Source organism: Lingula anatina, chromosome 1 (assembly GCF_051362555.1).
Source record: "Lingula anatina isolate TDL-2025a chromosome 1, LinAna3.0, whole genome shotgun sequence".
Taxonomy (NCBI): Eukaryota; Metazoa; Brachiopoda; class Lingulata; order Lingulida; family Lingulidae; genus Lingula; species Lingula anatina.
This window is the reverse complement of record NC_141767.1, coordinates 68,646,081-68,658,773: the sequence shown is the minus strand read 5'-3', so window position 1 is coordinate 68,658,773 and position 12,693 is coordinate 68,646,081. Positions and strand designations below refer to the sequence as shown.

The following is a 12,693-nucleotide window of genomic DNA, read 5'->3' as shown; positions in this document are numbered from 1 at the left end:
CACTATAAGTATAGCACTTATGGCATCCTTGTTACAGAAATGTATGCAAAATATACTTCAACTGTTTTAGGAGGTTTTACTGGCAATAGCATGCAATATCTAAAAATGAGAGGCTTGTGATATTTGACTTGAAAACAAAATTTAATGTTTAAAACGTTTATTTACAACAACATTGGCACTGCCCTGCAACAAACATTTAATAACAGCAAGTTATTTCTCCAAGGCTGAATTTGACAAACAAACTGTTCAAAGTTAAAATAAACTGAAAAGAATAAATAATAAAAAAGTTTTAATATTAACTGTTGCTGGTTGCATTGTCAGAGTTTATGGTAAACTTCACAGCCATTTTGACCAATATCAAAATCCAGTATTTCTCCAGAAACCAAAGGTAAATCTTCAATAGGAATCTCTATGTCACCTGAAAATGAACAGAGCTTATGATATAAATGTCTCTAAACTGTCAAATATTGTAAAAAAAAAGGAAAAATTGGTATGAAACATTCGGACTTACTTGGAAGCTTTTCTATGAACACAAATACGACTGAAATACATTTCTAAAACAAAGGAATAAAACAGGATGTTTTTTTGATGTGAACAAACTATTTAAATGCCATTTATGAATATTATATATTGAAAACATAAGATGAGCCTTAAAACGGCGATACTGACCATTTGTTATTCTCTCAGTAGTCTCTTTTTCTTGGCTGAAAATTATCAATTAATCCATTAATTACATATGAACCAGTGAAAGCTTGTCAAAAGACAGACACAATAAACAGAATAATAACAGTATCCATATTTATAAACTGAAATGTCAATAATATTTTTGAATTTTATAAAATAATTTATTATGAATGAAATAATCACTTTATATCCTTTTAAAGATTTTTCTTGCAAAATCCTGATAAATAAAAATATATTAAGAGGTGAGAGGTCATACTCTGCATTATCAGCTCCAAAGTTATCATCAACTCTCTTCTCACTCAGACCTAAACAAATAAATGATGCATATAGTATAAGAACACAACACCTTTCTTACGTAAATCATGAAAATATAAGATGCAGTCATCTGTTTATAAAGACTTCCAGTAGCTTACAAACAATGTGAAAACCAAATTAACACCATCACAGAAATACAAGCAAGAGCAAAGGTGTTATTTACTTACTTATTTATTTATTTATTTAATTAATTTATGATGTGTTCAGTGCTTGATATTTTCAAAGATAAATTTCCCCATTTATTTCAGTTTTTTATGCTTATGCTAAGCAGAATATATACCTACCTTCTGTATTGTTCTGTTCCTTAGACAGAGCATTATGCTGGTGAAAAGAAAAAAAATACCAAGTTTTGGTAAAAACAACTTTCCAAACTATTTCAGCAGATTATAAAAGCACCTGTATTTTGACAAGTACATCAATTAACGGATTTGTCCAAGGAAAAAAATTTATACACAACATCATAAAGCAGACTCCCATAAACTTATATTGTGATCTTAAATTATTGACCTGTTTCATTTATTTGTTGATTTGAATGGAAACTTACATCTGTGTTTTTGTTTTGTGCACCTTTATGCTTTTTTCCTCCATCAAAAGAAAACTTGAACTGAAACTTCAGCTCTGAAATGTATGAATAAATAAACTGGATTAACCAATACATGCAAGAGATAAGATGATGGAATTTTTAAAACAATTTTTAGTAGCTTTATATAGATCTCCAGCCTCTACTCACACAGGCCCCATTTTTTCATGTAGATTATTCCATACAAGTCATTTATACACAGTAAAACTATTGTTATCATCAAACAGTATCGTTATTAAACACAGAAAAAGTTTTAAATGCTGTTTAGTGTTAACATCTGGGTTCATGTTGTATGCTGCTCACACAAAAAAAATTATAATAATAATAATAAAATAAATAGAGTGTTCCTGCACTGCACATTCCAAACTCAAACTGGCTCTAACCAAGGAGTTTCAACAGAAACCCCTTGCTCTAACTAATGTAGACATACCATCTTGGACCTCCTTTGGTGGTAGAAGATATAGTCCCAAGTTCACTCTCTTTACAGACTTTGCATGTATACATTCATCAATGAAGCTTGCATGAAACACTGCCAAGTGTTCGTTGTAATAAGCATGACTCTGGTATATACTGCAGCATGAAACAAAAATTATGCAATGAAAATTGTAGGATCAAAAGTTCTTACTTGAAAACATCAGTGTTTGCAGGATATCTACTGCATAAAATAAAAGTTTCAATAATATAAAAATACATCCAATTTAAGTTATAACTAATGTATAGTATATTTGATTCTTGAATAAAAACCTAAAATCGTTTCACCATGGAAAAATTATTACGATACCTTTTTGTGTCTTCGCTTTCTGCATCTTCACTGAGTAGAAATTGAGCTTTATCTTTTCCACAAATTTCCCCACTACATTTCACTGAAAAATCAGTTACAGTAACCATCAGCTATAATAATAAATTAGCTTCAGTTTACACTATGTTTTTGCATGAAAGCAGGAGCCTCAAAAAGTGTAAAATTATTACCAACTTGTCTATCCACCTTGATGTGGGAGCTCTCAAATCTTTATCTTACATTTGTTTCGGGCAGGATATGATTTCTGATGTATTTCTTGCATTTAAAAGTTTGTTTGTCACATCCATTGCTCTTCCAATAGCAGGTGTACGATTTCACAGTGACCTAACTGATAGACAAATAGATATTCATGGCTCTGTTGAGAGAACAACTGGTTGGCTTTACAGGGAGTATGTGAGTTGAGGAGATGAGAGGTCAAACAGATATGAGAGCACTAACATCAAGGTACATGCACAAGCTGGTCATCATTTTACTTTTCCAGGCCTTTGCTTTCTTGTGTTAGCATATCTAGTTAATATCAGAACCCAAAAACATGCTAACAAATTAATTTCATGCTAGATAAGATCCTTTAATCTAGTATGATCAAACAGTATATGTACATTTTTTACAATACTAAAAATGTCAAGATGTGTCAGAAATTTGGATTCATTTCTTTACCCCACATCTCCTGCCTCTCTGTAGAGACACTTGTGGACATCCACGCTGACAATCCATGGAACACTGGATACACTACATCCTCCTGGGACTTCCTGGTCATCATTCTGTTTGCTTACAAACTGCTCTTTTCCACCATGCTAAAAATGAAGAATACTAAGTACCGTTACTTATTAGTATTTAAAATGGTCAGAAGATAGGATAACATCAAGTTTAGCAAACTGGACCAAACTTGGTCTTTTGAGAATTATTTTAATTAAAATTATACATTCATACAATTTTAAACTCCCACAACAGAGATGATTCCATATGACCAACTTTTAATGCAATGAAATGGAATATTTTTTCACTACAGACAGATAGCTCAACTATGACTGCATTCCCAGAGATTTAGATCGATCCATCCGGATCGACCCAACTCCCTGGGGGTTCACGCTAAATTGCTGTCAGTCGCGCGGGCATGGCAGTTAATTACCCCCTTACAGCTTTTAGTAGGCGGGACAGACATTTAAGCCAGTTAAGCTGACACCAATCTATTGAGACTCCCCAGGGGGATAGATCGATCTAAATATCTATGGGTATGGGGTCTATGCCACTTCTAAGTTCTATAGAACAACTACAAGACCATACTAGTACCAAGGGCAGATCCAGAATTTTAGAAGGGGGGGGGGTCCATTTTTTTAGGGATTGATAGGCTTCGGATTGCAAGACTTACCCACACTCCCTTGGTGTCAGGGGCATGCCTGAAAAAATGGGTGTTTTAGAGGACAAATTGCACTATTTGGTACAGTTTTAGAACTATGATTCAGCCTTTTTGGTGCATTTTTTTTTTCAATCAGAAATCTAAAGGGGAGGGGGGCAGGACCCCCCTGACCTCCCCCCCCCCAAAAAAAAAAAAAAAAATCTGCCACTGTAGTACTACTATGTGTACAGAATCAACAATAAATACCTACTCTTAAAACATCTTTATGCTTGTTTCAATAAATAAACCACTTATAAATTTATCTTAAGCTTGCCACACTGCAGGAATGTCTATATCACTGGCAGGAACCCACTGGGAGACTGTCAGTTTCACCATTTTGTTCATTTCAAGAAGCACACTTTTGGCACATACGCAGATGTTTGACAGGTGCTAAATCAGTGCATCTCAAATGTTTTAGACATCATTTAATGACTTATTAGACGTTATACTTCAGCATCTGCAAAATCGTTTCTAAACATTGCAACAATGTATATCAAACTGTATATGGTAATCACTCTGCGGATTACTTCTTGTATTTGTATTTGATCATGCCCGGATGTAGGGCGATTGTCAATAAACTTCTGTTCCACTGCAACAGGATACATATGTTTACTCCTGTTGCAATGTGATCATTAAAATCTTATGATAAATTAATCTGCTCCTTTGTCCCCGGAGCCAATTCTTCATCTGGAAATTCCTTTTTAATAGACTGAATGAGACCATAGCCCCAGGTGTCATATCGTAATCATGAAATTCTTTCTTATTAGAATGAAGCAAAATACCACTGTGAATCCTTCCTTCATGTTTTACACAGCTAGTTTTTGAACTAAATTTTTTTTCACAATACTGGCATTTTTGGTTTTTCTCCAGTGTGTCCTTTCATGCCGTATACAGTACATGCAGTCTTGTCTATATTTTGAAGAAAATTTGTCTTTACAGCACCAAAACATTGATGGTTTCTCTCTTTTCTCTCTAGACCTTTAATGTATTCAGCAGTTTGTTCTGTTAATAACTCATCTATCACAGATTTTGCATCTGTATTGAAAACAACGTTTTTCATAAGTCATTTTGGAGTTCCAACATAAAATGCAAGTGGGCTTGCGTGAACATGTTTCAACCCTTCGTATTTACAGAGGTATAGACGCTCCCCGTTAAATTTCTTTTGCACACTTATTTTCTCGAGCAAACGAAACCGGTGACGATACCTACGTACTCCCCTTGGTAGACTTCGGTTAATTTTAGAACCACATACAAGACGAGCACCTTGAGACACTCCTGTCGGCGGTAAACTAATACGTACAGCAACAAGGCTTTATTTTATCTTTAAAGATGATCCGGAATTACTTATTACCTTGGTTTATAAAAAGTTTTATTAACAACGCCACCAACCGAATACATCCTGCAACGTGCATATGACATAGCTTTGGCGGTGATCAGTGATAAATTCTAACAAACGGAACCACCGCCATTAGTTTTATTTTTACGAACTTGCGCAGTAGAAGTTGTGTTCCTCCGCGTTTGTGTAGACAAACTTAGCTGATCACAGATTCTTTTTGAGAAAAGGGTGGCTTTATATCGTAATTTTTTGTAATGTTATGTTAATTCCAATGATTCAGGTTCATTTTTTCCTTCATATGTGAAAGGAACATCTGTGGAATATTTTGTTTCGATATGACTTCCGTTGATATTTAATAGCAGTGGTTAGGCTGCATGTTGTGCCGGTTAGCATTGTCAGTTAAGACAGATCTTTGAGATAAATTAAGTAATTTTGCACATTATGTCATTTGAAAAAAGAAGGTCAGACTGCACAGGTTTACCTTCCGGGTGGATGAGAGAAGAAGTTGTTCGGAAATCGGGGTTATCAGCTGGTAAAACCGATGTCTATTATATCAGGTTCGCCATTTTATTGTTTATTAATTTTTTTGTCGCCTTAAGGGAAGGGCTAATTTTTACTATGGTCGTTCTTTGGATGTAAAAAGTGTAACGTTATTTGTAATGACACCAACATTTGGCATCATTCTTACATTTATCGAAGTTCGTTAAATATTTTTTAACAAATTTAATAAATTCACCATATATTATTATGCACATTAGCATCTGTAAGAAAAATACTAAATCGATTCAAAATCGAAACAACCATAAAATTATTTTCAAACCAAGGTGACCAACATACACTGCATAACTAAAGGTGCATATTCTAGCTCAACGTTTTATGACTGGAACATATATTTATACCTGAAAATGATTTGTACTCTGCTTTCATCCTTTTTGAGGTCAATCATAAATCTGTTTGCCTGCCCCTGACCAGTCTTGTTATATTATGTCACTGCTGACATCCTGTTTTGCTTTGGTTGCCAGTAGCCTTTAAGCACCGGTGCACAATACAGCATAACACACTGGTAAAAAGGACTCCAGTGGCAATTAAACAAAGTAGACCGTCATTTCCAACAAAATGGGGTGATATAAAAGCAATCTAGTAGGTAATAAACATTCTTTTCTTGGCAATAATACCAACCAACATGGCTGCAGACCCAACAATAAACAGATTTTGTCAACTTGTTAAGTTATATCATTTATATTAATTACCTAGTAATAGATTTAGTTTTTACATTGTCATCCTATTTTGATTGGAATGACCGTTTGCCAGGTTTGCTTGTGACTGGACTCGATTTTTCTAGTGTGTTATACTGTGTTATGGTGTATTGTGCAATTGAGGGACATCCTTTAAGCGGTGGTGGAATGGAAGATACAGTTGCTTTTTATATGATATGTATTAGCCCACTCCACTGTTTTTTTTTTTTTAATATTTTTTTTTACTGTTGTAATTGATAATGTAATTTTATTTTTCAGTCCTGATGGAAGAAAATTTCGCAGCAAACCACAGTTAGCAAGACACCTTGGGGATCTCTATGATTTAACAGCTTTTGACTTTAGAACAGGAAAAATTGTCCATAGTTCGATTAGGAAAAGTCGTCGAATGAAAGGTACATTAATTATAAGCAGGAAAAAAAAACGTGACAGCCAGTTGCACATTGCCAGAACCCTTTGTCTATGTAGTTGACCGGGTACTAAGTGACAGGCAAAAACAATTGGTTTTTTATCTCTCCATTTATGACATAAAATTCAAGGACCCTTCATTTTTGTAGTACAGTATTGATAGAGATAATGTTATATCTTAGCTGAAAATATTAGTAGCCATTTACTTTTTGAAAAATGCCCAAAATTAAAATAAAAATATTATTAATTGTATCCTTTTCAGGTCTGAGGCATGATTCTAGTCTTGTACTTCCTATTCGCCAAACGGCTTCGATATTCAAGCAACCAGTCACTGTCATCAGAACACAGCCTCAATCAAAATCACGCACAGACTTAAAACATGGACCACAAGATCCCCCAAAACAGGTGATCTAACTGGCTATGATATCATCCATTATTGTTTCTATCACAATATGTCAAAACTCAGTAGTCCATCAGGTGTCAAGGAATCTCCTGTTCCAAAGCAGAAACATCATTCAGTGATTGAACAGTTTTACGAGATATTACTGGCCTGGCTGCAATTTTGCTACTATTTTGTGTTGGACCAGTGGTTATTAAAGTAGACTGATTTCTTGTTAAAATTGGTTAAATTGATATTGTTCAAGAGTAAATTGTTCTTAATTCATTTGCACAATGTTGGTGCTGTGCTAACATAATTTCATCTTATTATATAATTATACCTTCATCATCCAAAGCCAATAACAGATGCATGCATACACATGCCTAGTTTGAGCCTAAATGTGCATCCATAGTCATACAAGTCTTCAGATGAGAATGTAAACTAACTGTTGTTTTGCTTTGATAGGAGATTAAATTTTAAGTAAACCCAATCAAAAAGGTCCAACAAATATTTTTGAATAGGTTTTGTGTCACGACAGAGAACAAGAGTCAGCCTCTTGACTTTAAGATTTTTGAAATATATATCAACCAGATGTTACCTTCAATTTCAGTTATTTTGGGAGAAGAATCTCCAAGGCATTGATGCTTGTGATACATCAGAAAACATATTCAAAACCATAGAGCTACCTAAAAATTTACTAGGTATGTATGTGGACCAGTTAATAATGTGCATTTTTTGTATTGACTTCATAGTCCATAGTTCTTCAGTACACTCTTTATCTACCTATGTAATCTGTTATGCAGACATTTGTTTAGGGATTTTTTTTGGTTGGTATTTCTTTCAATACAATTTAAAACTAGATACTCTGGTTTGTAAAAAGAACTGTTATTTTTCGTAGGTGTTGGACCAGATTTGAGTGAAGAAAATCTACTCCAAAGTATAGCAGCAGCACTTCACTTGAGCAATGAACCTTTACTAGGACAGGGTGCATCAAAATCAGCCATAGACAAAAACCCTGGAGTTAACATCAACCCTGGGCAACCTCTTATACAGGTATGATCATTTCTTCTCTGTTCATATCATACAAGAGATTGCGTACGTTGATTAACGGTGATAGACCATCATTTGTAGTGTCAACCTCTTGTGCACTACAAATTTTAGGAGACTTATGCCTCCTCAGGTGTTGTATCCTATGGCTTTGGTGTCATGGTATAGCTAGCATGTCTAAAGATCTTTTATCAGTTAGAGGATGGTAGGTATGGCGTTTTGCTTCAGTCAGTGATGCTTTAAGAATATGGTTCTTTGAGTGTTAATGGAATTCTGCACTTCTTTTTAGGAGCCTTATACCATCTTTAACCTTTTTTGTTTAGAAAGTACTCATCAGTGATGAAGATGTGAGGCGACAAGAACACCGAGTGAGAGCAGCAAGGAAAAAACTGCAGGAAGCTCTGGAGTACTGGGGCACAGATGGACTTTGAATCCACAGTCCAAACAGTAAGTTGGGTTTTAGAGGTATACTTATCCTGCTTTTTTTTTTTTACTTCCTCCAACAAAGGAAGATGTGTTGTCATCGGCATTATTTTTATGTTTGTTAGTGGACTTATATCTCATAAAGGTCTACCCTCTTCACAAACTTTGATAGGATAGGTATTTGATAAGAAAGGAAAGAATTAATTGCAAATTCAACAGAATGCCATTAGAATGAAAATTCTTTATATATTCCTGGATATTTAAAATTTATTCTAAAAATTCTGAGTGCATTTTGTCCTGGTCAGCCTCATTGTTTTGTTTATCTTCAAAACCTTTGAGATGTATTCCAAATGGAGAAATATTGAATGGTGAAATGCACTTACAATTTACCCGCTATCAGCTTTAGGTCATTTGAAATTTCCTCCTGAATTCCCTCTGGGTGGTTCTGCTTCATCCCTGCAGATTCCTAATAAGTGTGACATGGGCATTATGTAATGGAGTTTTGAAATATTTTCCCTGAAGACACTGTCTTTTGTAACCACTCTTTCTAAGATTAGCTAAAATGAAATTGGCAGTAGATAGTAATGTTTGAAATATTCTAAATACTTATTTTGCCTTTTAGATTCAAGGGAAAAGAAACACTGCTGCAGAGGAAAGGAGGGCAAGAAAGTTTCCAAGCTGCTTCATTTAATCAAATACCAGAGTCTGTGACTGTACAATACACACAAATGGTCTGACTTAAAATAATTTTAAGTGAACAGCAGCTCAAACACATTATCAGTGTTGTATATAAGGAATCAAAAATGCCTCTTCATATTCATTAGCTTTTTTTCCCAGAAAGCAATTTGTAGAAGTGAGAGACTATTAACTAACCATTGATACTCTTATGGAATCAAAGAAATCTGCTACTTGCTCTTAGATAAACTTATTGAGACTGTCATCTCAGAACAAAGCCGGTTGAGATATCAGAAAAACATCTAATATATTTTATTAAAATTTTAATAGTGTATATAATAAACTATTCAAGAAATTTTGGGTGTTTTGGTAAAGAATTTTAACCGTTTCAGTGAATAACTTAACACTTAATTTTGTGATTATGCCTCTTTTGAGATAATATTATTTGTTTCCTGGATTCCAAGCTGGAGGACTTTTTTGAAGATCTGAACAGTGCTGTGCAAGATATGCATTGCTTTTAAAACTTTTTTGTGGGGTATTTTTTACTTGGTTTAGATTTTATTATAAGTTGGGTGCAATTAGAATCTGGCATCTGAGACCAATGAGGAGCCTGGTTGGGCCTAGGATCGTTGTCAGACTGTGATCAGACCAACACTTCACAATGGTGAATAGAGCAGTGCTTTCTACTGACTGTAGTGGTGGTAAGTAGTTTATTACATCAAATATTACTATGTTGTTTTGTCTGGCTGTGTGTGAACTGTCAGTGTTTGTCTACCAGCAATTTCTGCAGTAATCCCCCTATTTGTTTCCCTTTAAGTTTGCTATTGTCCCCCAGAAAATATCAACTTGGGGTTAAGGATCAAGAAAGCCGACTTCAGATGTCAAGAAATATTTCCAAAAATTATATCTTCTTTAAAGACATATGATATGTATCAGGCCTCTATTTATATGAATTTAAATTTATGAAATCTTAATGGTTTGTCCATGAAAAGGAATAAATTATTTGTTAAGTTCAAAATAAGTGACATAAGTAAAAGTAGCTTGAGTATGTGAGGAAAACATGGAGGCAAAAGTTCAATGTTTCAACATTCAAATTTACCCTGCTCAGGTGCTCATAAAGAGACGTGAGGAACTGCATCCTTACCGATATTACTTTATACTTAAAGCAGAGTAACACCCCAGTTGTGTTACAGTGATTTTTGTATAATATATAGGCGACTGTTGCTATCAGGGGCATTTTCTTTTTCTTTTTTTTTAACACACTGTGTCTGGACACAAAGCCATCTGGCATTCAAGGGAGTTGGACTCCCAAGCCAGAAGTACATTGAGTAGATGGGCATTTCTGGCAATTTGTTTCTTTTACACACAGTATACTTAAAATGATATTGTGAACCCAGTATCTATATCTAGGGTTTCTTCGTCCCAATTCTCCCCATACAATATAGCACATGTGCATTCAGTGCACACTAAAATTAGCCTGATTGGATTATTATTATTATTTGTTTGTTTGTTTGTTTTATTTGATACAATTATCATTTGTTAGTTCCTTTACTGGTTAACCAAGGCGTGTTTGTTTTTGCTTATAATCATACCATGATGCATTTACCTCTTATTTAGTTGGTCTCTGTGATCAACTATCGCACATCAACAGTAAGGAAGAGAATTTTCTTTGAATGTGTTAATTGAGCCCATCAGATGTTACTACTGCAGCATTTTAGCCATTGATTTCTTGTACATTTTTCATTATGTGCAGTGCAATTAACTAATTCTGCTTTATTATTTTATAGGGTAAGCTACTCTAATTTTAGACAATGGCATATTTTTTCTGTCATGAAGGCATACTTAACAATATACAGTGATGGTAAAATTCTAATTAGTCTACTTTATCAAACTTTGGTTTCTTATTTCAGTTTGAAGTATTTGTTGAAATATCAGAGTGCATAATTGTTTTACATGTGTGTTTAAAAGAGTGCAATTAACGGGGGTTGCTCAGTGAGGTCCATTTTTATGTCACTTGATATGATAAAATGAGACTAATTATAAATTTACATTGCAGATTTAAATGTATAAAGATGGAGTCATCAAATCCAAAGACAAAGTAGGTAAACTGACATATATATAGGCAAGGGCTCTTAATGTCAACAGTCAGTGATTCATCAGCAGGGTGTGGGTTAACAAATTGATTTAATAAACACTCCAGCAAACTTCAATTGATGATCTATTAAGTTGACTTCACAGAGCATTTGTTTGAATTACAGTATGTATGTCACATGATATGGTGAAGCTAGGGTATAATATGTGTTTGATGCTTAAATTTTCAGTTTTTCTGAGACTCTTTCTAAAATCTGTGAAAAATGTAATGTAGGTTTCTCAATTTTGTTGCATAAAGAAAAAATTTATCTATAAGATTATAGAACAAAACCTTTAGTTTCTTCATCTCATAATATTTTTTACTTTCAATATTTTTGAAGTGTTGTCATTACAAGAGTCTGCAAATTGTTCCAGGCCTGTCAATAAAACATATTAATGAAAATAATACTAATCAAAGATAAGGACCACTAACAATGTGCAAGACAGGTAAAGACCTAAAACGGTCGTATCCTTCTCTATATGCTAGCTAGAAGTAATGACTCATAGTATGGCACAATCACGGGCAATGTTGCCTGATATTTTGTCATGACTCAGGGATAAATTATGCCGCATGTATCAGTTGTACATGATGGCAGTGTTTGATATTCCTTGTAAAGTGAGAAAGCAAACTCTGACTCAAATCTTGACAATCCTTGGGATATATTTCAGTTTTGCACTGTTTGATGCAATTTTTCTTGGTAAAATGTTTCATCTGAAATGGGGATTTCATTGTTCTTTATTTCTGGATGTATGGGATGGGCGTAGAAACTAATTAGCTTTGATTATTTTTAACCAAGTTGTGCTTAAGGTTTCTGTAGTGCAACACCTTTTGATGTTAAACATAGTCATTTTAAGTGTAAACTGTCCTTGGTCTACTAAACGTTCACTTTACCATTTTGAGGAAGATGCTTAATTTCGTCTTTTCTCATTTACAATTATGTCACTTCATTCTGTTTATCAGTTGCATCGCTAGTTCTTATACTGGGTGATTTTTCAAATAGTAAAAAAATAAGTAATTTGCTTGAGGTATGCTTATTATTTTATCAACTCATTTCTGTCGTTTTTCCCTCTCATTTCTATAATCCAATGATCTAATTTTAGACTCCCTATTACTTGTTTGATGAACTGTGTGTGGAATTGACAAAAAAAGGAAATTAAGTTGGAAACATTGATCCTGCTAACTAACCACACAGAAAATTACGGCTGAATTCAATTAATTAGAATAATGTGAATTATCATCAGTATTTCTGTATTCATTGATTGTAAGG

General features: G+C 34.1%; 2 protein-coding genes across 7 annotated transcripts; one reads left to right on the top strand and one right to left on the bottom strand.

The window, feature by feature from the left end:
- Nucleotides 1-140: 140 nt before the first annotated feature.
- On the bottom strand, nt 141-5,285 carry LOC106151954 (uncharacterized). 6 transcript variants are annotated; one of them, XM_013525401.3, is made up of 9 exons: nt 5,126-5,285; nt 3,036-3,172; nt 2,361-2,442; nt 2,010-2,149; nt 1,544-1,617; nt 1,284-1,320; nt 941-989; nt 670-704; nt 141-418 (listed from the first exon to the last, which is right to left on the bottom strand). In XM_013525401.3, the coding sequence occupies exons 2-9, from the start codon at nt 3,136-3,138 to the stop codon at nt 318-320; spliced, it is 621 nt and encodes a 206-aa protein (XP_013380855.2). In that variant the 5' UTR covers nt 3,139-3,172; nt 5,126-5,285; the 3' UTR covers nt 141-317. The 6 variants fall into 6 exon arrangements, with proteins under 6 accessions (XP_013380855.2, XP_013380856.2, XP_013380857.2 ...); XM_013525402.3 differs by having other exon boundaries at nt 4,980-5,270; XM_013525403.3 differs by having other exon boundaries at nt 4,984-5,270.
- Nucleotides 5,286-5,435: 150 nt separating this feature from the next.
- On the top strand, nt 5,436-9,650 carry LOC106151953 (methyl-CpG-binding domain protein 2). Its single transcript, XM_013525400.2, has 7 exons — nt 5,436-5,667; nt 6,625-6,758; nt 7,034-7,176; nt 7,761-7,851; nt 8,049-8,203; nt 8,521-8,644; nt 9,243-9,650. The coding sequence occupies exons 1-6, from the start codon at nt 5,552-5,554 to the stop codon at nt 8,626-8,628; spliced, it is 747 nt and encodes a 248-aa protein (XP_013380854.1). The 5' UTR covers nt 5,436-5,551; the 3' UTR covers nt 8,629-8,644; nt 9,243-9,650.
- Nucleotides 9,651-12,693: the final 3,043 nt, after the last annotated feature.

Excerpts from the sequence above, each read along its gene's own strand:
- LOC106151954 (XM_013525401.3), bottom strand. The coding sequence starts at position 3,138 with ATGATGACCAGGAAGTCCCAGGAGGATGTAGTGTATCCAGTGTTCCAT. Across the intron at positions 2,150-2,360 it reads GAAAGCGAAGACACAAAAAG|TATATACCAGAGTCATGCTT; the intron begins GTATCGTAATAA and ends TTCATGCTGCAG. Across the intron at positions 705-940 it reads TTTGGAGCTGATAATGCAGA|CCAAGAAAAAGAGACTACTG; the intron begins GTATGACCTCTC and ends GATAATTTTCAG.
- LOC106151953 (XM_013525400.2), top strand. The coding sequence starts at position 5,552 with ATGTCATTTGAAAAAAGAAGGTCAGACTGCACAGGTTTACCTTCCGGG. Across the intron at positions 5,668-6,624 it reads ACCGATGTCTATTATATCAG|TCCTGATGGAAGAAAATTTC; the intron begins GTTCGCCATTTT and ends TTTATTTTTCAG. Across the intron at positions 6,759-7,033 it reads GAAAAGTCGTCGAATGAAAG|GTCTGAGGCATGATTCTAGT; the intron begins GTACATTAATTA and ends TATCCTTTTCAG.